The 27,236-nt window shown below is 43.3% G+C and overlaps 1 protein-coding gene across 4 annotated transcripts in view; it reads right to left on the bottom strand.

The window, feature by feature from the left end:
* The window catches only part of Adam9 (ADAM metallopeptidase domain 9), a 65,732-nt gene that overhangs the window by 23,154 nt on the left and 15,342 nt on the right, over positions 1-27,236 (bottom strand). For all 4 annotated transcript variants that reach the window (XM_085680737.2, XM_085680738.2, XM_085680739.2 and 1 more), the window contains exons 5-14: positions 23,849-23,925; positions 22,751-22,946; positions 21,655-21,720; positions 19,270-19,341; positions 17,365-17,534; positions 16,544-16,625; positions 15,576-15,709; positions 5,565-5,736; positions 4,285-4,377; positions 3,194-3,389 (exon numbers count right to left, since the gene is read on the bottom strand). In XM_085680737.2, coding sequence (XP_085536863.2) covers positions 3,194-3,389; positions 4,285-4,377; positions 5,565-5,736; positions 15,576-15,709; positions 16,544-16,625; positions 17,365-17,534; positions 19,270-19,341; positions 21,655-21,720; positions 22,751-22,946; positions 23,849-23,925 — 1,258 coding nt within the window. The remainder of the gene's footprint in view (positions 1-3,193; positions 3,390-4,284; positions 4,378-5,564; positions 5,737-15,575; positions 15,710-16,543; positions 16,626-17,364; positions 17,535-19,269; positions 19,342-21,654; positions 21,721-22,750; positions 22,947-23,848; positions 23,926-27,236) is intronic.

Here is a 27,236-nt window from a genome sequence, read left to right as displayed (position 1 = left end):
GCATGGTGGAAATTCATCTAGGAGACTCAGTTTCAGCGCAAGTAAGAAGGACGGGAGCAGCATTTCTTCAAAAAGCTATATACTCCTGAATCAGGTCCACAAAGGATGCCTGTGATCAAACGCAGTGTACAGGTTTTAAGGGGGAAAAAAAAAAAAGCTGGGTGGTGGTGGCACATACCTTTAATCCTAGCACTCAGGAGGCAGAGGCAGGCGGATCTCTGTGAGTTCAAGCCCAGTCTGGTCTACAAGAACTAGTTCCAGGACAGGCTCCAAAACTACAGAGAAACCTTGTCTCAAAAAAAAGGGGGAGGGTAGGGGGGGTGGAAAGGCAGTATCAACTCTTAACAGTATACCCCTGATGACTCACTAGCAAAAACATGCTTCCTGGCACCATGACTTCATGCTCCAATAGCTTAGAGGTCTGAGTGTTCAAAGAGGACATTCTCCCACCGGATGTCACAACAGTGATTCCACCGGAGGGGAACCTATTCACACACTCAGTTACACTGGGCTCCTCAAGCCCTGCACTAACAGAGAAAGGCTTTGCAGGTGGCTGGATGACAGAGCCATTGCCCTACATGGAAGCAAGAAGAGCAGGCCTGGAATACAGGAGTCTTTCGAAGTGTTTACTGCATCCTGTCACAACCAAATCCAGCAAAGCTACACATGGCCCAGACCCTTAAGGAATGAATGTGTGGGTCACTCCACCAGCAGACGCTATAACCAAGTAAGGCACTTACTGTTGGCAAAGGGACTACAGAGTGGGCAGTGTAACAGCATAACAGAGAATGGAGAGCTGGAAGGGCAAGACACGGTGTGCAGGACATGACCGCAGAGCAGCTACAGCCCTGAGAACCTCAACTGTCACCAAGCTCATCTTACTCGACCATGGCTAGAACTAGAATGTTCCCAAGACTTCCCACTCTCATCCCTTCACCACGTGCTGCAATATGTACTCGACTGTGAACTCGCTCGAGCGCTCTGAATCAGACTAACCCCTGACTGAGTAGAGCGAACACAGCGGCTGCAGTCATGCATGTGCTTCAAACAATCCAGTTCACATTTGAAGAGACGTCAGGTGCTGTTCCTACCATCGGAACTGAGCTGGAACCCCAGCTCCTTCTGGGTCCTGAGCCTGCCATCCTTGACCAGAATGACTTCATCAGCTCTACCAATAGCAGAACTGCATGAGTCAGTCCATCCTCTGTGTGTGTGTGTCTGTGTGTCTGTGTGTCTGTGTACATATGTATCCCGTTAGCTCTGTTTCCCTAGAGAGCCTGAACAATACAAAAAAAAAAAAATCCAAAATAGAACACAAACAGCAACATCCTGTTTAGATTTCTTTATACAGACTGACATCAGTAAAAGAGCCTGTACCACTGCAAGACAATATGAGAATAGCGGTTAACCATTTGCAGTTCAACTAATGGTAAATATTTAGCAAACTCACTCAAAGGAGAGAGAGATCTAGAGGCAGGGAGGCAGACAAGAAGGGACAGAGGGAGACAGGGAAAGAAAGAGGGAGAGACTTTAATTTTCATGGTAAAGTTATATGACTCCACTTTTTAATATACAGTATACGTTTCATACAGATGAAACTTAAAACAAAAAAAACCCCTAAAAACATATACTACACCCCCATCAATATACATATTGAAAACAAGGAGCTGGGAAGATGGCTTAGTGGGTGCAGAGCTTTGTCATGCAAGTCAGGATCAGAGTTCAAATACCCAGAACCCGCATGAAGGAGTTCACATCTAAAACTCATGTGCCCCTGTGGGGAAGAGGGAGGTGAAGACAGAAGAATCCCCAAAAGTTCAAGAGTCAACCAGCCTGCATTCATGCTCACACACACTCACACCTGCGCACACCCACGCACAAAGACACAATACACACATGCATGAGAAACTAAATCAGGGTCTACTTAATAAGACTACTCTAATATACTGTGATATAAATGTATCAACAAAGATGGATCACACGCACATTTTAAATGATGAATGCAAACACTGGACCCATAAAGACTATATAACATTGAAACTAGAAAACTGGAGGCAGAGGATATAGAGCAATAACGTGCTTGCCTTGTATTCTGTTGCTAGAACAAAACAAGTCATGCTCACACCCTAGACCAAAACATCCTGTAGGCAAACCACTCCCTGGGGGGAATTCAAAGTTATCTCCTTAAGGGAACTGGAACTTAGCTGGATCCCTAGATTTCTGTTTGAGGCAGAAACACATCTACTTTGCTATTCTTGAAATACAAGGTCTGGCTATTGGCCACACCTGTTGACAATAACCTTGAGAGAGCAGAACTCTCTAAATCTAGGTGGGACCTTTGTTTGAAGGACTAGAGGTTAAGTTCCAACTCTCTGACCTTTGGTCTTTATGGAAACAGGCTCGCATTTTTGGGGCCTCCGCATTGCCTAGTGTATGTGAGGCTCTGGGTACAGTCTTCATTACCCCTCCTCTCAAAACAACCTGAGTGAGTGTGTGTGTGTGTGTGTGTGAATATATACTGTGTGTGTGTGAATATATACTGTGTGTGTGAGTGTGTGTGAATATATACTGTGTGTGTGAGTGTGTGTGTAAATATATACTGTGTGTGTGAGTGTGTGTGTGTGAATATATACTGTGTGTGAATATATACTGTGTGTGTGAGTGTGTGTGAATATATACTGTGTGTGTGAGTGTGTGTGAATATATACTGTGTGTGTGAGTGTGTGTGTGAATATATATTATTTGTGTGAATATATACTGTGTGTGAGTGTGTGTGTGTAAATATATACTGTGTGTGAGTGTGTGTGTATGTGAATATATACTGTGTGTGTGAGTGTGTGTGTGTGAATATATACTGTGTGTGAATATATACTGTGTGTGAATATATACTGTGTGTGAATATATACTGTGTGAGTGTATGTGTATAAATATATACTGTGTGTGAGTGTGTGTGAGTGTGAGTGTGTGTAAATATATACTGTGTGTGAGTGTGTGTGTGTGTGTAAATATATACTGTGTGTTATCCAAATTGGGAAGAGGGAGCAGAGCACACAGCATCAACTGATCACCAAATCAGACATGAGATTCCTAAGGGAAGAAGGGTGAATATCTGAGAGCCTCATCAGTATAAAAAAAAAAAAAAACTAATGAGAAGAAACGATAAAATCAAACCAGTCAATTATAAGTATCTTACTTGAACCGAAGATGACCTGACACTGCGCGTCGTAATACTGGCACATGCCGTTGTAACAGTAGGCTTTGTTATTCTGGCACGGATAGCCGTTCTGAATGAAGACGTCTGGCGGACAGAACTGGGAGGAGCCATTGCAGTACTCGGGGACATCACACTCACTGGTTTTTCCTCTGCACATAGAGCCTCCTGGAAGGAACTAAGGTAATGAGATCCAAATCAAATAGGAATATCAGGGCACTCTCCACAAATCCATCAAATTTAAAACCACAGTAAATATATAAAGGTTCTAACAATAAAGATTAAACCACCCAACACAAAAGTAAACAAACCCCGTAACAGGCAATTAATAAATACTATAAAATGGAAAAAGTAAAAAAAAAAAAAAAAAAAAAAAAAAAAACCAAAACTCTCCTTGGTAATTAAAAGAAATGCAAGTTAAATAAAAACAAAAGGAACACTGCAGAAGTAATGTGCTAGCTAACTAGGGTGACACTCTCCCTCAAAATCAACAGCAGCATGAAAAGGTGAGTCTGGGGCTGGGGAGATGATGCAGTAGGTAGGGAGCTTCCTGGCATGGTAGTGTGGCTGGCGTGGCAGCTCAGCTAGAGTGGCAGTGTGGCTGGCGTGGGAGATGAGGACAGGAAACCACTGCAGTTCAATCCACCAGTCTGTCTGGAAAGAGCTCCTCATTCCCGGCTGGGATCAAGGGATCACAAGGCATGTCGTCAGAGGGTTTTGTTTCTAAATGGTTCTGGGGATCAAATTCAGATCCTCTTAATCAACTTAATTTACTACAGTATTTGTGCATTTTCTCTAACAGATATATGTTACTTTAAAAGGAAAATAAAAGATGGGGTCATAACTTATCGGTAGAGTGTTTACCCAGCAAACACAATGTCTTGTATTTAATCCCTAGACCACCAAACACACAAACTAACTCAATAGACCCCTTACAGAAAAACACATGCACAGAAGTAGGATGAATATGAAGAGAACATATAACAAAAATGGTATGTAGCGATCTCGGAGGATGCATTTCCATGTATCGGTTTTCCTTCTCTGATTTGCCCCTGACAGGGAGAATTCCTTGCCTGGCAATCTTTGCAACAGTCGCCATATGCACACTCGGCAAATGACTTGAGCTTACAAGAGCTTCCTTCACAGCATGGATCCGACTCACATTCCTGCAAACAGAAAAGGATCACCCATGAATAAGGAGTCCTTGGCAGCACAGCCTCTGGTAAAGCTCTTTTCCCGACCTGTGATTTCAGGCTAACCTAGCCAGCGCTGTCTCTCCCCCTAGCTGTGCTTCAAGGCACATCAGCCTCGTTAGCTCCAAGTATGTAAGTCTGAACATATTTCAAAAGACAGCTGGTGATTCCATAATAAAATACCAAACACTGAGGGACTTAAAGAATGGAAATGTATTTTTCTCACAGTTCTGAAAGCTAGAAATGCAGGGAGAAGGCTCTCCCAGAGAGCTTCTGGGAACCCTCTCTTGCAGGCTGGCATACACAGTATGGCCAGTCTGCAATGCTTACACTGCAGAGAAAGCTGAGCTAGGGAAACAAACAGCGACTGCTTTGCCTAGGGATCCACCCTGCAGTGCTAATCTTAAGTATTTCCTCAGAGACCCCATTGCCAAAGACAGCTTCTCTGGAGGTCAGGAGAATCCAACGGGTTTAAGAAAAGTCACGGAAGGCATCAACCATATAAACTAGGAAACAGTTGTCTCCTATGGGATATGGGAAGGCTTTCCAGACCAAATATGGTCGGGCAAGGAAAATGACTGAGAATAATACAGACTGAACAAGTGTGTTCTGAGTCTAACGGCAGCCCAAGGGGAAAGGGTTCAGTGGGTATTCTGGGAGGAATGTAGCTGGGGTGCAGCAACAATGGAAGGTGCACAGAGCTGAGGGCCGTGCAGCCAGGGATCTACAGGTAAAGGAACGATTAACAAGAAGACACTGGTCCGCCAAGAGGAAGAATTTTTATTCTGAGGGTCGCTGGAGGATAAAATCAGCTGCAATTCACTTAATAAATGGGTCCAGCTGAACAAACGTTTCTTGAATGGCATGACCGGCATGGCGAACACTTAAAGAACTAACCAGATATGTAATACCAGTAACAATCCAATATCTACAATAAAAATAGAAGACAGATGGGTGACATTTAAGAAGAATGGTGTCATGGTGCTTGCTGGAAGCCATGGCTTCATGAGGTAGATCCCCAGGTGCTGACCAGTCCCAGAGACACAGCCACACAACACCGTAGCAATCCTCACTTCACTACAAAAGCCCACAGCCACTCCCCCACCAGAGGTCCCAAAGCCAAGGGTAACTTCACAAAGCCAAGCTGAAGGCCAGCTGACCTGCGGGGTGCCGCAGTCGCACTCTTCCCCGGGGTCCACCAGCTTGTTACCACAGAAGGGTGCGCTGTAAGCCTCATCCGGCTTCGGGACATTAAGAAGGCAACTTCCTCCCTTGTTCAGAGTCAACTTCTCAAAGTCCTCCGCACTGCAGCTGCTGAAGTTTCTCGAACCTCTACAATAAACACCAGGAAAACGATCGCACATCATTGCCAGAGCTTATCTTGTTGTTCTTAGTCAGATTGTTAAACAGTAAGAAGTTAATACTGTGAAAAGCAGAGAATACACAAGAGTAGGCAAAAATGAGGCTATCTATCTCTAATAAATACAGGAATCGCTTTAGTTAGTACATAGTTCACCATTTAAAGTCACACTGTACTGGCCTCCGTAAAAATATCTTCCAAGCATATTACGTGTTAAAACATTGGAAATACAAATCAAAATTCTTTCCATCCACAGAAACCTTAAAAACTTATCTAGTCTCATTCAGAATTGAGCTTTATGTTCCTAAAATGCTACATCTCGAATACTGGAAGCTACCTGTGTGCTTCCCAGTCCTGTTACTGGAGGTATGAGGCTCCCCTCCCTCCACTCACTCTGAGAGCCAAGAGAAAAAAAACAAATGGGCGATCGCAGCACACAGGCTTCACTGTGGCACTCTGAATGAGAACGCCACCTCCCATAGCTCATAGATTTGGGTATTGTCTCAGTCTCTGTGTCTGTCTGTCTCCCTGTGTGTCTGTCTCCTTGTTGTGTCTCTCTCTCTCTCTGTTGTCTCTTTCTCTTTCAATCTCTCTCTCTCTGTGTCCCTCTCTGTGTCTGTGTCTCTGTGTGTGTGTGTGTCTCTCTCTCTGTCTGTATGTCTGTCTCTCTCTCTCTCTCTCTCTCTCTCTCTGTCTCTCTCTGTCTCTCTCTCTCTCTCTCTCTGTCTCTCTCTCTCTCTCTCTCTCTCTCTCTCTCTCTCTCTCTCTCTCTCTCTCGGCTCACGGTTGTAGATCACAATGAAAGCCCTCAGCTAACTGCTCCAGCACCTGTCTACCTGCCTGCTTGCCTAGGCTGACATGCTCCCCAACATGACAGCAATGGACCCTAGCTCTCTGAAACTGGAAGCCTCAAGTCAGTTCTTCTGTAAGCTGCCTTGGTTGTGGTGTTTTTAGCACAGGGATCATAAAGTAAGAGAACAGTCACCTAGAGGCAGCTGGCACTGTGCGGTCAGCTGCTCTAATGACAAAGTTTCAGTCTGCACCTGCTAATAATGACTGTCACTCTGAAGGTCAGATGGACTGTGCACATGAGAGTTACACAAATTCAACTTTGATATGCTAGGTCTGACTTTTTTCCCTTTTCTTGGTTACTGACTTTCCCAATTGTGGCAAAACATTATGATAAAAATATTTCTTACATTATAAGAAACTGGAGCCTTTGTTGGACCTTACAGCCAGAGTTAGTAACACCTTGAGTCATTCAGGACTTACGACTGCTGTCCTTAACTCACCTTTAAGAGAACAATGTAACAACCAGCTTTGCTTGCCTTGGGTTTTCCATGCTATCAATTTTTATAACCTAAACTATAATCTTAAATTATGTACTCTTCCATGTGCCTAGCCCAGAGTAATGCATATGTCATGAGAATCATTTGCAGGATATAGCAAATAGGCTGACAGCAATCTTACAAGTGAAAATCCACCATAAACACTGAATGCAGCACACAGAACTGCTTGATAAACAGTGATGTTTGCAATACCATTTGCTATCTGAGTCAGCTGGGGTCAGTCATAGTCAGCGACTTTACCCCTTGTAAGACTCTGTTACAGATTTCTATAAATTATCCCGTGTGTATTCCTTTTCCATGTAATGCTTTCTGTGCTGTTCAATAATAGAGCAAAGCCCTTTGATAGGAACAGACAGACAGACAGACACACACACACACACACACACACTCAGGCAGACACAGATTTAGATTCATACAACAGATAGACAGGGATGACCGAAGTCACAGTGAAGTACAGAATTCAAATCTGGGCTCACTCTTAGTAAAATGATATTAAGGGGAAGAGTTTTGACTTCTTGTTATGATGCTGATTCAATGCATTCAAACCAACCACATTCTTTTGCCCTATGTGAAACTGTGTAAAGAACACATGGGGAACAACAGAGAAAAATGTACCATCTGAGGACATCTGAGATCACCAGGGAATCTTCAGTCATTTAACCCACACAGCCATCACTACACGATGTCACCATGTAGTCCTGCTGATTATTTTTACTTTTGAAAATTGTAGGAAATATACCTATATGCCACAAATCACTGACAAACCCACATTTTGTTAAAATCTTTTCATAGTTGTCTATCTACCTACCTACAAATCTGTCTGTGTGGTATCCTGAACTTTGGTTATGATACCACTACTAAGGCCAATATCAAGGAATTTTCCCCTGATGTTTTCTGCTATGGTTTTATGTGTCTAGGTCTTTTATCCATTTGACATCATGCGTATAAAAGGTAGGGATCTAATTTTGGTATGTGGAAAACGCTCCTTCACAGAAAATATTTGTAAACTATATATCTGAAAAAGGGTTGATACTTAAATGTATAAAGAAAACTCAATGGTAAAAAACATCTCAACTTAAAAATGAGAAAGTCGTCTTGAATATACATTTTCAGATAGAGACAATAAACAACAAGAGCTACATAAAAAGGGACTCAGTGTCACTAATCACCAAAGTTTGCAAACCGGAACCACAAAGCATCCGTACGTCTGACAGGGTGGCTGTTATAAGCCCTAAAGAGAAGTCCAAGCAAGACTGTGAAAAAAGCAAGCCCAGCAGAGAACATCATGGTGTTCCTAAGGAACAACAAGAGAGGCCAAACGGCCTAGAAATCTGACCTGTGCTGCAAACCCACGAGAGCGAGAGCGCCGTCATCCAGACACCTGTGCTCTCTCCTTCAGCACTGGTCACTGAAGCCAAGAACTGGAAACAACCTAAGAGCTCATCAGTGAGCAAACGGATAAATATGCTACAGTACATATGCATACATCCCATTACATATGTAAGTACATATACTGTATGTGTGTTTGTGCATGTATACTCATGTATGTAAATATATATTATTTAACCTCAGAAAAGGAGACCCACACTACATTGGCTACAATATAATGAACTTAGAGGACTCTGTGCTAAGCAAAATAAGCCAGAAACAGAAAAGAAAAATGTCACATGATCTCAATCATATGTGAAATTGTAAAATAAATAAATAAATAAATAAAAACAGTAGAAAATAAGAGTGGATGGGAGCGAATGGGGAGATGGGGGTGAAAGGGTACACGCCAACAGACACGCAGGGCTGGCAAGTGTGGAAGTCATGTATAACACGAGCGCTGCCGCTACTACTACATAGTCTCTGGGCATTTCACTACAGGAGCAGGGCTTAGGTTCTTCTGCTGCAGAAGGAAACCCGGGTAACTATGTAGGGTGATGGATATGTTAGTCTGCCTGACAACAGTTACCATTTCACCACCTACGGATAGTGCATGTCATCCCAGCTCTCAGGAAACTGATCAAGAAGATAGAGAATTTGAGGTTAGCCTGGGCTACAAAGTAAGCCTTTCTCCAAAACAAAAAAATACAAATTTTCCTTTTTTTTTTTTTAAATACAGAGTCTCACTATGTAGCCCTGGTTGGCCTCAAACTCACAGAGATTCACCTACCTCTGACTCCTTATTACTGAGATTAAAGCCATAAGATAACCTCACCCAACCATGTTACAGATTTCAAATATTAACAGTAAAAGCAACATATGTAATATGTCTATAGCGCAATAGGCATGAAACATGCAAAGATGCATGCAGTGAGATATATAATATACCTAACATACATGTGTTATCTATAATATACACATATATGCCATATGGTGTACACAATATGTGTGTATATACTATGTATCAGTGTACACTATGCACACATATCTACAACTGATAATACATGGTGTATGCATGATAGGCATGTATATACACATATGTAATCAATCCTTTGCCATCAGCAGAGCAAGATGGACGAGCAGCAGCAGGAATAGGGTCTGCAGAAGCAGCCCTGCCTACAACCGGACGGAGCTTTTGGAAATAGAAAGACCTCTAACCCACAGATCCTTTCATGACACTTCCTGCCCCAAATTGCCTGTCAGCACTTTTGTTTGCTAACAAGGAAGCAATGAGCCTGCTCCTGAGCCTAGAACATTCCAATGCTGTTAACTATTTAGACACAGTCCGGATGTGAGACACTGAAAGGCGTTAGTGGGATGGCAGGAAAAAAGAAAGGAGAAAGACTACAATTGTTTATAGTAAAAGAATAATTTAAAAGCAAAGCTGACTTGTGGGAAGAAAAATTCTCCCACAAGGTCTGTGATAATGACAACCCATTTTTCATTTTCTTTTCTCACTACTCTTGAGGCTATTAGGGGGACCCCCTTGGTGTCCCATCAACATCTGTGCATCCAACACAGGCATGTTGGGTATCTGCTCGGATAAGGTGCTCTTCTCAGCCCTTGGTGTCCTATTAAACATCTATGCATCCAACACAGACGTGTCGGGCCTCTGTTCGGATAAGGTGCTCTTCTCAGTTGAAGGAATAAAACCGTGAGCAGGGTAGAAACTCGACAGTGAGCATGACAGAAACCCTTTCTGTGAGGGCCACACTCTAGAGAAAGCAGCAGACCACAAACCTAGTGGGCAATTTCCCTGGAAGGATAAAAGGAGGCGGTGAGCTGTGGGGAGGCTGGAGTGCTTGGCATTCAAAAGGACAGCCAGTCCAAGCACTTGATACCATGATACTTCAATCAAAACTGGATATCTGAACAAGGATATCACAGAGAGAAAGGATAACATGAAAAGAAACCCTGAGGCAGAGGCTGCAGCATGTTCTAGAAAGAAGGAGGGGGAAGGCCCTGCAAGGGCAGCAGTAAATAAGGAAACAGGTAAGGGAGACTGTGAGCAAAGGCAAGAGGCCACAGTGCAAACATGACTTCTTGCTGTAGGGAAGTATGGCCACTGTGCGTGGGCATGAGACCAAACGAAAAAGACACACTCTGACTCATGTCAGTACGGTCACCACTGCCGCTACATTAAACAGGAAGACTGGAAGAGGTTCCTCCCAGAATTCACTCCACAGACAATGATGAATCAGAATGAGGTCCTGGGAATCAGGAGAAGAGGACGACTATTTCAAGGAACAGCGTGGGAGAATACGGGAAGACAGGGCTGAGTGACGGAGGAAAGTTAGCAGTACTGAGTGTGGGAAGTCTGTGGGCAGATCAGAGCCTACGGGGGAGGAGCATGGGGGATAACCACGCGGGAAACGATTGGACATCAAGTAGAATAGGTTTTTAATCGTTGACTTCCTCTCGTTGATTGTGCCTTCCACACAGGTCTCATGATAATGCTGGCTGTAAGAATGTGTTCATCGGACAGCCATAGCAGCCATGCCAGCGTATGTTTGGCCTACACACCAGCCCCAAAGTACCACCTGCACAAAACCTCCACCTTTAACAAAGGCTATTTGAAGAGGCTTCTTGTTCAGCAGTTGAACCCCATTTTCTCATAAACAATGTTTGAAAGTGGGAGCCTAGAGCAAGGTACAAAAAAAATCAATTTCAACTAGAATGAAATTACTATTATACGGAAAACCCTAACAAAATCATAAGCATTTGCAACTATTTATAGCTGATAGGAGCTGGGATTTTAGGGGCATGACCAGACATTGGCCTTCAGCAATGTCATAAAAAAACTAAGACAACAGGAAAGCTAATCCTCCGCAGACCATCACAGGATGGCACCCTACCCTCTGCCTGTTACTCTAAATGATACAAGAATAATGACGTAAGCTGGGCGGTGGTGGCGCACACCTTTAATCCCAGCACTCAGGAGGCAGAGACAGGGCAGAGACAGGCGATCTCTGTGAGTTTGAGGCCAGCCTGGTCTACAAGAGCTAATTACAGAACAGGCTCCCAAGCTACAGAGAAACCCTGTCTCAAACAAAAGAATAATGACTTAAAACATCACCCCCCAGCTTTTCACTGAGTTTTGAAAAATTACTTCAAACTGAAATTGGCAATGAAGGAAATGATTTGCCAGGATATGACCAAATATCACATCATAACTCACTGCTTACATTGCTGCTCTATTTCTGTAACAGGTACAGTAAGCAGAAGTGACCCAGAACATGTTGTCACCATGAACGCCCTCGTCTCGATGGCCTGTCTAAAGAGTCCAGGAAGGAGACGGAGAGCACATGAGGAGGGAAAGCCCCATCATGAAGGAGGTGGGGCAGACTTAGCAGAACCATCTCTCACCCTTTGTTTCTTTTTTTTGAAATGGGTCTCACTATGTAGCTCAGCTGGCTTCAACCTGGCCATTCTCCTGCCTCAGTTTCTTACATGTTTGGGTTATACACCCCTGTCATCTGATCTCAGCCCTTCCTTGATAAAGCACCTACAGCAACTACAGGAAGGACACTTCACACTCTCTGGAAACCAACAGCGGATCTTTGGGGTAATACTCATAGGCGAGCAATCACTACAAACCATTAAAATTCAAAGATGCTGGACTAGAGAGTTCATCAATGAAACACTTTTCCTGACAGAGACCAGATTGGAAACAAACGTACTGTGGCAGATATCTCTGTGGGGAAGGAGGCAGGGGCCATGGGGATCCACGCCCCCTCCTCGTCCCTCAACACCAAGTCAAGCCTGACAGTGTCCCGAGGAGAGAACTGGGAACTACACCACTCGGCCAACACAATGGCTTCAGGGACTCACTCCAGAGGGCAACTACTCCGAATGGGACCCTACAGCCCTGACTGATGGGGTACTTTTAAGTCTAATGAACGTTTATTATACTTTTCCTAATTTGTTAATTTCTTAGACTTTAAAACTCACTCTTCCATACATATCCCACAATGCCGCTGCTTGGCTTGTTGGGTTTGCTGTATGTTCATCCGCCCAGCCGACTACTCTAGCATTCCTCTCATGCACAGATCACACACTTTCTCTCCACTTTTACCACTTTCTCTCTCCCATTCTTATCCTCTCTTTTTTCTACATAACTACATCTAACTACAACCTTCTGCTGTGGTTTGAAAGAGAATGGGCTCGGGAGCAGAACTGCTTGGGAAGGATTAGGAGGTGTGGCCTCACTGGAGGAGGGGTGTCACTGGGAGTGGGGAGGTGGTCCTCCCCAGGGAAGAGCACAGCAGCTGGCTGTCCACTGCCAAACAATCAGCCTGGAAACAGACATACAAGTAACTTATACGGGCTAAACGGGCTACATTTAGAAAAAACATATATGTACATATACATATATGTGTGTGTACATATATGTGTATATATTTACACATATGTATACACACATATATGCATGCAATAACTGAAAAAACAGACAACAAATTTGAAGAAGACTGGGGAAGAATATTTGAAAGGGTGTGGAGGGAGGAAAAGAGAAATGTAATTATATGGTAATCTCAAAAACAAAGTTTAAAGAATGAGAAAAAATAGACTTCAGACCAAATTTAGTCGAAGAAATAAAACTGCTTCATATTGATTAAAGAAACAACCTATCAAGTTCCCAGAACTTGAGAAAACCTTATAAAAATAAGACTAAAGTGTTTTACTTGCACAGTGGCATGCATGGCTACTTGGAATACTGACACAGGAAGAGTATGAGTTCAAGGCCAGCCTGGTTTATGTACTGAGTCTGAGGAAGGCCTGGGCTACATGGCAAGACCCTGCATGGAAACAGGAGTTACTCTTACAACCCTATTCTAAACAGAATGGCCTATTTATTATCAAAGTATAGCATAAAAACATAAAATCCTATTAGAAAAAAATGATTAAATGATATATTTCTCCCAATACTGCCTCCAGATTCACAAGAACCAAACAGTAACTATAAAACATTTATGCTTCAGAAAGAAAAATAGCAAGCTTAAATATTTTTTCAGGACATCACAGTCCACACACACACAGAAAAAGCCTAATATATCAGATTTAGAGAAAAGTCATATGGAACTTGGACAAATAAGAAAAACTAAGAATCCAATGGATAGGTTTAACAGGCTAAATACATATAATTAAAGAATCAATGAGCTGACAGACATCAGAAGAAATCATTCAGAACGAAACAAACAGTGATAAACGATATAGCAATGGCGGAAATACCAGGAAAGTACTTACTTCCTCCCTTCCTCCCTCTGCTCCAGAACCCTAGGAGCACTGACTCCCACTCCCGTTCCTGCACACAGGCCCTCATGGAATATGCTAGAGCCAACAGGATCTGAAAACGTCACATCTCAAGTCAGCCCGCTATGCCAGCCTACTCCATAAGTGTTCTTTTTATTTCTTGTTTTCTGTTATTTAATTTTCACTGTTGCGTATATACATCCCAAAGGCTATGCATTTGCCTGCACACTGATCAGTTAGGATTTAGTTCCACTGCTCTGCTTCTCCGGTATTTCATAGGAGGCACTCTTTACCACATTCCCAGCTACGCTGCCTGCTTCGAATTTTGTTTCTTTTTGAAGCTGATCTGATAGTTAATCCTGGTCCCTCCCACTCCTAATCTTATGAACTAAAATCCTAGTAAACCCCATATTATTTTGGGTTGTTTAGCCTCCAGCAATTATTATTAAGTCAAAGGTTCCACTACATATTACTAATTCATTAGTGCAGCATTTGAATAGTGGCAGTTTCAAACATCTGTGGTTGCTCTCACGGTGAATCCTCTACTCCAGGGATAGTATAGAATTTATAGCAGGCACCCTGAGCTCCTGGACTGAGGAAGTATTTTCTTAACTGTATGTTCAACTCTATCATATCCAAGTCCACTTGAGGACTGGAAATATTTTAACTGAAAGAATAGAGCTGATAAAAATAAATAAATGAGCCAAACAATAAAATCACCCCAGATGCACAAACCCCAGGGCAGTAACATAAGAAACATGGAAAAAACAGGACAACAGAATGCCTCTAAAACCTTAAACTTGAGTAACGGCACCTAGAGAGAGTTGGTGACGTAAAACCCCAGACAGAGAACTAAGCATGTCCAAAGAGACAAACAGCTTACGAAATAATAAAGGTAATGAACGAGATGACGGGACAGTTCAATGAAGACACAGAAATACTGAGGAAAACTAATCTGAAATGGTGGCACTGAAAAGCACAATAAATAAAATTGTAAAAAAAGAACCTGCTGGAAAGTTCTCACAATGAAATGAAGGGAGAAAAGGACAGACTATCTGAGCCTGAAGACCAGGTGCGGGACTGAGACAGCCCGTTGGGGACAGAAACAAAATGATAACAGGAAGCACTGGGGATCCGAGATACACACGACACTGCACATCACAGGCACAGGCAGAGGGGGAGAAGCCTGTTCTAAAGGCATAAAAATGAAAGAGGGATACATGAGAGGGTCTGAAGAAAGGAAAGAAGAGAAAGGATAAATGAAGTAATGATATTATAAATTCAAAAAGAAACAATTTTTTAAAAAGAAAACATGTCAAGCCAGCCACACAAAATTTATTTCTCATTTCCCTAAATCCCTGTCCTCCTCAGCTTCATCGACAGCCACTTTTTTAAAATATTTATTTATTTATTATATGTACAGTATTCTGCCTACATATATTCCTATAGGTCAGAAGAGGGCATCTTTTCTCATTATAGATGGTTGTGAGCCACCATGTGGTTTCTGGGAATTGAACTCAGGTCCTCTGAAAGAGTAGTCAGTGCTCTTAACCTCTGAGCCATCTCCCCAACCCCCTACCACAAACACATTTTAAGCAGCTCACAGCTGCCTGTACTCCAGCTCTGGGGGATCTGCTGCCCTCTTCTGGCCTCCAGAGGTACCTGCACACATGTAATATATTCTTAGACTACACACAGACACAGGCACACATAATAAAAACTAGGGGAGGAAACCCACTGCTCTAGACAATCGTACTAAGAAAAGAAGAGTCTTTGTTACTCACGATGCCCCTGAATTCATGATGCAGCTCTTGGCTCCACAGAAGCACTCTCTCCCATCATCGTGATTCATCCCAAGGTTGTGACCCAGCTCGTGGGCGACGATGGACGCAAACGTCTCCACAGTGATTTGTCCGAACTGTGCAAACACAGAAAGGTGCAATTAGGAAATGTTTTCGCCATCAGATTATTTTCGACCAAAAGCGATGTATCTACTGTAACGCTGACTCTAGTCAGCCCAAGCGTAGAGCACCAGCCTTTATGCCCACACACTGATAAGAGACTGGAGGGGGTGACTCATACACTGATAATCAAGTACTAGTAGATCATTCCCTGAAGTTTCTAAGAAATGTGCCGGCTTGTTTGAAATGGAGCCTGTTTCCTCGTTCATAAAGAGATAACATCCTGGTAAATTTTGTTGTCATTTGGACACATTTGGGAAGAGGGACTTTCCAAGTGAAGACCTGCCTGGATCAGACATGCCTATGAGACATCTTCTGGTTTGTCAGTGGATCTGGAGGGGCCTGAGCACTGTAGGCAGTTCCATCCCCTTGGCAGGTGGTACTGGGCTATATAAGAAAATTCTCTGAGCATGTGCCAGAGAGAGAGTCAGGACACATCACTCCTGTGTACTTTCTTCTTCATGCTCCTGCTCTGAGTTCTTGGTCTGTGTTCCCTAAGTGGTGGACTACAGCCTGAAGTTTAATTCAAATAACCCTCTCCTCCTCTACGGTGCTTTTGGTCATGGTGTTTATCACAGCAACAGAACAGCAAGCTAGCATAGCTAATAACACATATTAAATATTAAAAACGTGATCCAGTTTCTAGGGAAAGAACATGTCTGCTACTCCCACCATGCCCTTCATAATGTCCAAACTACTGCCATAAAAAACCGAGAGGAAGCATAGAGTCAACCAGTGCTGGAGACTGCCCTGATGTCTATATCCCAAACCGTAATTAAAGAACAACGTACCACATTAATCCCACCTGCATGGCTCCTCGAACATACTGTTCCTACAAATGCCATTCCTGCAGTCCCACCAAAGCCTTTCTTCCTAAATGAAAATATAAAGTTATAAAATGTACTTGGAGGAAAAAGAAACACATTAGTCCTGTTTCTATAGGTAATCTTAACCACACTAACAAAAAACTATAGAAACTGGAAGAAAAATGAGAATATGATGTTAATATTACAAACATAATTTTTTAAATTTTTTCATACAATGATGATGCCTTTATGTACCAAGTCAAGTTTGGGGGTTTGCCTTGGTCACAGCTATGTTTCTAAAAATGTATTATATTTATTCATTCAATAAATGTTATTGAGGAGAGACAGTAACACAATAAATATATTCACAAGGGATTGCCTTCAAATCTGTAAAGGGGAACAACTTCCACTGCCAGCATTTTATACATAGCTAAACAGTCAAAGACAGTTACAAAACACTACAAGAAAAAATAGTTTAAAAAACCACTCAGTAAGTATGAGTTAGGATAATCAGAACTCAAACTGAGATGATCTTTAAAGCTATTCTTATTATATGAAAATGTTTTCAGCCAGAAATTAATTTTATTTCTTTCCATATAATCTTTTACACACAATAATAATAATAATAACAACAACAACAACAACTGTAAAATACGCTGTACCAAGGTGAGGAAAGAAGAAAGACATGGGGTAAAGACAAAGATGAGCCAGACACCAATGAGTGGCGAGAGAACAGAACGCCGCCGCCACAGGATGGGCAGAGCCCTTTCTCTTGTCATGTCACCCACAGCATTAAAGGCACTCACAAAACAAGCTGTGCACTGTCATGCCTCCGGCGCGCTATGAGAAACTTCTCCCGCCACTGCACGAAGTTGCCCAGCACATCGCCAGCACCTCCGATTGTGTTGATTGGGTTTCTGTCTGTCCAGATTTCTAATCCAACTAGAACAATTCGAATGTTTAACATGATATACATCTGGGGAGGAAGCAGAAATGGGACATGTAAAACACAGTAAGAACATGAGAAGAAGTGGGGGCCTGAGGGGACAGGCAGGTCCAGCTGGCCTGGACTTTTCTGTGTTGCTGAGGGTGACCTTGGACTCCTGACTCTTCTGCTTCAGTCACCCGAGTCCTGGGATTACAGATGTGTGCCATTACACCCAGAAGAAAAATACTTGATAACATTTGTGAAGGAATATGACCAATAAAGTTAAAAACTGGATTATCTGTCCCAAAATGAAAATCTACCCTTCACCCATCAAGAATAGAGAACTAAGATTCAAACTCCTTTTTTTTTCCCCACTGTAAAATCTGACAAACACAGGAAGTTCAAAGTTTTGAGTAAATTCCATTACAAAACCTTCCTTATTATGCAGTTTGGATCTTGAACATTGCTAATGGTCCATTGATAAAAGCTTTTTTCCCCTGTTCCATAATGACAATACAGAAAGGTGATGGAACCTTTAGAACATGGAGCCCAGTAGAAAACGCCAGGCCACTGAAGGCTTACCTGCAGAACACTAAGGAAGCATGGCCTTGTCCTCTCCCTCTCTCTAGATATCCGAGCCTTGGGGTGAGTCATTGCACTCCACCACGCATGGATCCTACCACGCATGGACCCTACCACTCATGAATCCCACCACACATGGATCCCATCACACTTGGATCCCACCACACATGGCTCCCACCACACATGGATCCCACCATGCATGAATCCCACCACACATGGATCCCACCACACACGGATCCCACCACGCATGGATCCCACCACGCATGGATCCCACCATGCATGGATCCCACCATGCATGAATCCCACCACGCACTTCACTCCATCCCTCCGTGAATGCTGCCTCAGCAAAGGGCCCAGCAGGCAGGAGGGCCAATCAACAGAAGCCTCCCACACTACGCATCTCTCTGTAAGGTGAATACCTCGAGCAGTTTGCTATAGTGGTGGAAAGCTTACTAGAATACAGACTTAGCATGGATATTCAGACATTTTACGGCAGAAATGTCAATTCATTCAATCAATAAACCATAAACATTTCTAACCTCATACCTAAAATCCTAACTACGGAGACACCAAAGCTTTCCATAAAAGGACAATAGAATTCCCATCTATTTCACAGAGATATCGTGAGGAGTGGGTTGATAGGCTCTACTTCTAGACCACTGGGAGTCTTCAAAAGAATGATGTCAAGACCATCACTACACCTGAGTTCACATCCCAGCAGTCTTCTACTGGATGAACTCCAGCATTTCTCTCTCTCTCTCTCTCTCTCTGTGTGTGTGTGTGTGTGTGTGTGTGTGTGTGTCTGTTTGTCTCTGTCTCTCTCTGTGTGTCTGTGCTTGTACCTGTCTCTCTCTGTACCTGTCTCTGTCTCTCTTTCTCTCCCTCTCTCTCTCTCTCACACACACACATACATCAGCATCAGCATTATTAAAAAATACTATTCTTTCAGTAAAGAAAAGCAAAGAGCCTTCCATGAACATCAGAGCACCGTGCCCGATCTGTTCCAAGTTGAGGCAGATGTTGATATGAAACCTCTTGCTCTTCTGAGTCTTTTTACATTCCTATTTCCCTTTTCAATGTTATTCTAAAGATTACAGAACAAACATGTACACATCCGGAGGTCAGATTTTAAGAATGACACATTTTAAATTCTGCCCTGAGACTGTGTGCATGGGTGGTACCGAAGAGAAATACAACTTACACTGTCCAGATAGTTTGCTAGGCGGATCATCTCTTCTCGCACAGCAGTCTGGTTTTTTCCCATCATGTCATACTGGAAAAGCAAAGGAGGAAAACCACCATCACAGAGTGGCCAAGCAGTAAGATACCTGCACTCCCCTACACCGGAGAGAAAGTGCCAAGGATTTCCTTGGAACTAAAAATGGAAGCATCTAGGCATTTTGCAGCATTTCAAATGAACCAACTTCATTGTGGTGGCTGGAATGAGAACCATCTCCCATAGTCTCAGGAATCTGAACACCTGGCCCCAGTCAATACTGCCCTTTGGGGAGCTTAGGAGGTGGGGACTGGCTGGAGGAAGTATGCCACTGGAGGCGGGCTTCCTAAGTAAAATCATCCTGCCATTTCCAGTTTGCCCTCTCAGCTCTTAGCTCCAGCCACCATGTCTGCCACCTGTTGCCATGTGTCCCCACCATTACGAATCTAGCCCTCGGGAACCATAAACCACAATAAACTTATTCTGTGGGCGGCCATGGTCATGAAGCTCTCCCACAGCAACAGAAAAGTAAGACACCAAGGGACACATTTTAGTGATAAATAAGAGAAGAATAGTAAGGCACACTAATTAGAGATGCAAGGAAGTCTTAGGTTTTCTTCAAAGGCATGTAATTTTAGAATAGATTTTCTTCTTATTATTACTCTCATTAATCTTTATTTGTTTGTTTGTTTTTGAGACAGGGTTTCTCTGTAGCTTTGGAGCCTGTCCTGGAACTAGCTCTTGTAGATCAGGCTGGCCTCGAACTCACAGAGATCTGCCTACCTCTGCCTCCCGAGTGCTGGGATTAAAGGTGTGTGCCACCACCACTCAGCTATTCTTACTGATTTTAATACAAATTATTCTCAAGATTTCACAGAGGTACAATCTTTGAAAGCTTAGATAATAGCATGAAAAACTATGTAATAGATTTCCTAATCTTTTATGTCTTAGGCTAATGCCGTCAACAATGAACTATTTCTAGACCCAAAGCTAAACTAATAATGAGAGGTTAGTCCAGGATCATGAGTTCAAAACTGTTCTGTGGCTGGAAAACTAGAGACATAGAAATTCCACCATGCTAGACCAAGTGTTTCACTGATGCTTTGTTTGCACCCGGCTAAATTTGCACATCTATTTTAATGTTATCTTTACACAGCCTACTGCTAACAGAAAGAAAAGCTTATGGAGTGTGTGACTTCACTCTGTGACAAAGGTCCTAACAACAGAACCTGGGGTTGTGTCTGCTCAGTCAGAGCCTGCACTTCACAGAACCTGACGGAGACGGAAGCGCTGCTACTCTGAACTATTTTCTATGAGTGTAGTCAGTCTCTCTGGGGAAAACCATGGAGGAAAATACTTTCAATCTCTATTTCTGCCACTTATCCAAACATTCTACAGAACCTTTCGGCCTCTGCTGAGACTGGGTTCATACTGGCCCCTTCCCTTGCTTTTTTCGGCCACCAAGGGCTCATAAGCACACCAAGTACACATATGTGCAGCTCTGACTAACCAGGGCTTTTACCAACCTACACACAAGAAGGGACCTCTAAAAACCAGGAAAAGGGATCTTCAAATGTTCTCTGTGGCTTGCTATAAAAGACCTGCCGATCAAATCATGTTTATGAATAATTTTTCATACAAGCCAAAGAGGTAAAAGTCACCCGGAACATTACCAATCATCTACATGATTTAGATTTATATTATATTATTATAATATATTATGTTAAATATATTATATTAAATTATTTAGGAGCAATGTGAGAAACCAATGATCTTGTAGTAGCTGAAAAGGACGCAGTACCTCTTGCAATCAAAACAAGCAGTTCGGTCTTTCAGAACAACTATGGAAAGCATCCGGCTGTTGCCCTGTAGCCTGAAAATGCTCAGTGATTCTACAGCAGGCCCGGCCCTGGGCTGGTTTCTTAGACTGAGGAAGACATCCTCTGAAACAGCATAAAGCAAGTCAGCCTCACGAGGCGGCACCCAACTGTCCTGGCATATAGCCTCAGCCTGTCAAGTAATCTGAAAAGGGTGACAGATACAGTATGAGACAATCGCTGTGAAGACTGCGGTTACGCTCTCCCATTTAGGTCTCTGGATAAAGCCAAGTCAAGCGGGCATGAGTACACACCTATAAATTCTGCACTCGAGAGACTCAGGCAGGAAGGTTATGAGCTCAGGACATAGCAAACCCCTGCCTCCAAATAAACAAACAAACAAACAAATAAATAAGGAGTAAATAAATAAGCTATTTTAGTCTTGAGATGACCACATAAGCCAACTATTTATCGTGTTTTATATTTTCTTCATAAGTTGCTCACTTCTCAACTGCTTTTTTATGAAAAGGGGGAAAAGGAAAGCAATTCCTACCCTTTCCTTGTCTACAACAATGAACAGTTCCACGTAGCGGGTCTGCGGAAGAACAGCTCTTCGCCTCTGTTAAAGACAAGCACCACAGAACAGGTTTGTTAGACGAGATACAGTCCGCAAGAGCAACAACCAGACCAAGGTCTAGTCATGTGACTTCACTCTGCCCAAAGCAGTATCAGTTGGTTTACTCAGCACACCCATGTCAGCATCACAGAAGTATTAGCTGCTATTTGTACTGATAAAAGAGAGGCTCTAAGGATAAAATGGGTTTTCTATGTCTTTAGAGAGCAGAATCACTGTTTTCTTAACTGAAGCACATATACATACACCTTGTATAAGGGAAATCTGATTACCATGCTAACACAGAAAGGAAAACACCGGCTGAGATCCGAGAAAAAGATAAGCAGGGTCGCCAGTGCAGACACGGCTTAGTTACGTCCTCTAACAGAAATTCATGCCACACAGAATAAGCAGATGCTTAACAGCTCTCCAGTGGGTAATGAGTACGGGGCAGAGAAGGCGATGACAGCAATGGCATGATCAGGTGATGGTTATCTGAAATAAGCCTTAAGGCAGCATTGTGGTAAATACTCTTAATCTCACAGAACAAAACTGCACACCTCACCCAGCATGTGTGCCATGTCACCCGTGGGGAAGCACCCTACAGCTGAGGTAAGCTGGCAATCCAGGGCATCCTCAGGAAGCCTCAGAAGCAGGACCTCAGTGTCCCTGGGAAGTATCTGAAGCAATAATTACTGTAAATCTATATCTCTCTCTGTCTCCTTTCCTCTTTTCTTTATCTCCCCCACCCAAAGCTGGCGGTACCTAAGTAAAACCTCCGCTGCTCTCTTGACCAGAGAGCAATGATTACACAGCAATGCCTAAGAGATGGCTGCTTAAGACTTAAGCCCTCCTTTAAAATGTTGACTGCTCTCCTCTCAGTCGCCAGAACTACCTATTGCTCATCTTTCCATACCCGGTTCTGGTCACAAGACCTGGCACGGAGCTGGGAAAAGACAACAATCACCGTTTTAGTGTGAAAAGGAACCATTTCTTAAGAACGGTCTGAGGCCCGAAGAGAGCGATTGCTCCTTACGCGCAGCAGCTGAGTCAGGCTTGGATGCTCCTCCTCGTCCGCCTTTGCGGCCTCCTTCTCTGTGTCCCTGTTAGAAACGCCACATCTCAGAGGCTCCTGGTGGACACCGTCCATGGGGTAAAATATGTGCTCGAAGTGCGAGCTGTTGTGTAGAGGTTCAATGCCAAAGCTGGCGTTCTCAAAGTGCAGCAGTCCTCTGCGTGGTGCGGGACACAGACCATCGGAGAAAAAAAAGAAACACACAGGACAAATCAGAAGCTGACTTTACAGTCTAGTCTCGAACACGCAGAAGGGAGGAGTGGAGAGTTCGGTAAACATCAACTTTTGGTCCTCCACTTACTCAGCTCCAACATGAAGCCTGCAGAGCAGCTGGGAGAAAAGGTGGGCCTGGCGCCAGAGTTTGACCCCAGATATGTTTCCTGCGAGCCCAGGGACTCCCAGCGGGTCATTTATCCTTGGCCTTAGTATACAATCTACACAAAATGGTTTCCACTAAATTATTTAATATGCACAAAATACTTAGACTATTTCCTGGCAGACAGAAAGCATTAGTAAGTGTTCTTTCTTAAGAGACTCTGATGACAGCCATCATTTATAGCTGACCCAAGAATGGAAAGTAGTATCTATTAGTTCAGTCAGTCAGGACAGCTCCACACACGCAGGCCTCCACGGTCTGTAACAGCAGCGCTACGAGAACTGGCGTGTGACAGGATTTCTCTGGGCCTTGTTTACTTATCTGAATATGATCATAATTTGCTTATCCGAATATGATAATAATAAATACTTCTACTATCAATGTGACACTTGCATGAAATAATCCAGGAAAAAATTTTACAAGGTGCTATAGGAACTTAAAATGTATTTTGTTACAAATAGCAAACTTTTTGTAGTCTGAAAAAATGAAATTCTCCCATTGGACATTGCAACTGAGCAATTACTAGATTAGAAAAATATTCCAAGAATATCTGAAGCACGCCTGGAAAGGTTTTTAGTAACCTCAAAGTAAGAGCCAACTTCATTAGACACCGAAAGGACCCAGTTTGGAACCAGGAGGAGAGGTAAGGGCGGAGCAGGGAGACAAAGCAAGGGATTCCTCACCTGAGTCCAGAGCAGACGCTCACAGCAACGGCTGAATTGTGCATGCCCTCCACGTAGCCCCGATAATGGCAATGTTTCTAAAGGAAAAAGACACACTCTTCAAACACTGCTGTGCTGCTCGAAACCATCAAGACGCTGCAAAGCTAACCAAATTCCTGAGGCTAACCTAAGAAACAACCTAAGAAATACCACACACATGCTCCAGGCTACCTGAAGACGATCTGCTGCCACCCAACAACACACCAATGTCCAGGCAGGATCCCCAAGGACACCAGCTACAAACGGTCCTGCCCCGTGACCTTCCAGCCCAGAAACAGCAGGCTGGAGTTACACTGCATTTAACATTTTAAGTTACAGTTGGTCCAGAAAACTCCAACAGAGAATTAATGTATAAGGACCTAGCTGAGGGCTGAGAAGGCCCCCAAGAAAGGAGGCCATTCTGCATAGGGGATGACTGTCAGCATTGGGTGAGTTCCCCTTTCCCCCTGGGCACATTAGAAATTGAATGAAATTTATGTCTTGGCAATGCTGAAGCATGCATGGGCAGCCCGTATATGGCGGTTCTGTAGAATTTGTCCATATTGGGTTTCATGATCTAAGTTGATGAGGACGACTGACCAGGTCTCTTCCTCAAGAGGGCACCATATCTCATTACAGATGGTTGTGAGCCACCATGTGGTTGCTGGGAATTGAACTCAGAACCTTTAGAAGAGCAGCAATGCAATGCTCGTAACCACTGAGCCATCTCTCTAGCCCAGGGCACATTAGCTACACGAACCTATATATAGCCATCTTAGAAAGTTTAAATGCCTTTATTCTAAATTTGGGGGCAAGAAATTAATCAGCCAAAAATGCAAAAGTCAGCATCGCTTGCCAACAGCAAACCTGCGTGCACCAGGAGATTTTGTCATCCCAAAGACAGCCCCAAAGCACCATATTAGAAAAGTCACAGTTAGGGACTCCTACCCTACCAGACAGGAAGATGCACACCAGGCCAGTGAGTAACACGATGCACCGGCCACTGACATCTGGACCACAAGCAAGTCTTTCAACAAACGAGAGCGCATGTAGGGCTTCCTACAGGGCACATTTTAGATCACTGGGCAAAGGCACACCTTTAATAGCGAATGCTGCTATCCACTGAACAGACACATGAAAAAGAGTAAACTTCGTATCACAGGAAACAAACTCCAAATAGATCAAAAATCAAAATGTAAAAACTGAAAGAGTGTAAAATGTTAGAGAAAACGTGAATAAAGCCCTTTAATCCAGGAGAATGGATGGAACCCTCTCAGCCTATCACTCAAAACCTGGATGCACCGGGGGTGGTGGCAAATCACTGTAATCCTTGAGCCTGCGCAGAAAGAGTTGGCGTTCCGGACCAGCCTGGGCTACAGTTCCGGACCAGCCTGGGCTACAGTTCCGGACCAGCCTGGGCTACAGATCCAGACCAGCCTGGGCTACAGGTAAGACTCTGCTCAAAAGTAACAATAGTAAAGTTATCTAGGTGCAATGAAAAGAAAGAGGAAAGACCTTTACTACATTTTAAAAAAATAATTTAAGCTTCTACACAAAAAGGCATAAAACCCTCAAAAACAAAAACCATAAGGAAATATTTGCAAATTACATAACAAAGCGTTCCCAAATATAAACATCTCTTAAATTGGAGGTGCTCAGCCTGGGGTCTTGACCCCTTTGGAGGTTGAAAAAAATCCTTTCACAGGGGCCCCATATCAGACATCCTGCATGTCAGACTTTTACATTATGATTCATAACAGTAGCAAAATTACAGTTATGAAGTAGCCACAAAATCATTTTAGGGTTGGGTGCATTGAAGAGAACTGTGTGACAGGGCCACAGCAGTAGGAAGGTTGAGAAGCACTGTCTTAAATACCAAGTAGGAAACTGGACAGAGGACAGAATCTACAAATGCACTCACTTATACAGAACTGTTAAGCAGCGGGACCTGCGAAGGATGTGTCGCTGTAAGACACACTGGGAAAAATAAAGCTGGCCAGTGCCAACAGCTGACCCTGAAGCCAGCAGCCTGACGTTTGTTTAATAACTTGTCTTTACAAAGTATTTCCACAGCATTCTATCTAGTTCTGCAGGTGCCTTATCTGTGTGACCAGATCTGCCAAGAAAGACCCAATACCTCCAATTTTACTAAAACCTCATTAGTGGATGAAAGCCTGCAGTCTGTCAACACACTCAGGCTGACTTTGTCGCATGCCCTTGTTCTCTATTCAGCCCAAACCACCACCTGTTCCAAGGCCAAAGGGACTTAGACCCAGGTCACTGCGTGTTTTCCAAGCCTGTATGATTCTCCTAAACGTTATTTACTGCTCTGGATCTTCCCCGACTCCCCCACTCCTAGAGGAAACAGTGTGCGAGTTTCTAGAGTATACTAGGCTAGCTGTAACCACACTGATTTCTTACATACTGTAGCCTTTCCCTTTTATGTGCTAATAAATCTGCATTTGTTTTCTCCTATTTAATCTCTGTCAGCTCATTCCAGCAAACTTTCAAAGAATGGAGAGAAATTTTCTCCTTACCAGCATAAGTCTCAAAAAAAAACATATTGTATTTATAGGTTAACAAAACTGATATTCACACTGCATGGCTGCAGTGAAGAAACGCCCAGTGTGCACCACAGTGAAGACACACCACAGTAAGGACACGCCCAGTGTGCACCACAGTGAGGACACACCACAGTAAGGACACGCCCAGTGTGCACCAGAGTAAGGACACACCCAGTGAGCGCCACATTGAGGGGACACGGCCGGTGTGCACCACAGTAAGGACACCTGGTGTGTGCCATGCTGAAGCACAGACTCAGGGAAACTCTGACCCTTAAGAGCAGAGCAGAGCAGAACCACCACAGAACAGCCCGCTAGTCCAGGGCCCAGGGAGCCTTGCCATCTGTTCTCAGAGAGACGGAAGTGCAACAGTGGTGAGGGGGCAGAGCTGGGAGCAAGTCTACTGAGTCCCAAGATAACCCCGAAGTCCTCAGACATCATAATCACAAAGCTGAGAACTCAGGCACTTATTTTTCTTATTAAGAAACGGCCTTGTGAGAGCCAGAAAAGAGTTTTATAAATTACTTCAATCTTAGGGAGTAGAATCCCAAAGGAAAATATTTAAAGTTTATAAATATACATGTAAATTAATTGTGCATTATAGACAATACCGTGTACCATAAGGGACAATCTAGCCACATGCAAAGAAAGGAGAGTATCTAACTTTAACTTTGTATTCCAAATCTATTGGCACATTTTCATTTGTCTGAACAATATTAAACAACCAAGAAATAATGGAAATACTCCATGTTGATACCTGATATTTTTCAAACATCTAGCATTCTATAAAACTAAAATTATTGAAGTTT

This window comes from Myodes glareolus, chromosome 23, assembly GCF_982192425.1.
Source record: "Myodes glareolus chromosome 23, mMyoGla1.1, whole genome shotgun sequence".
In the NCBI taxonomy this organism is placed as follows: Eukaryota; Metazoa; Chordata; class Mammalia; order Rodentia; family Cricetidae; genus Myodes; species Myodes glareolus.
Note: the sequence above shows the minus strand (reverse complement) of the source record. Positions and strands in the feature narration are given on the sequence as shown.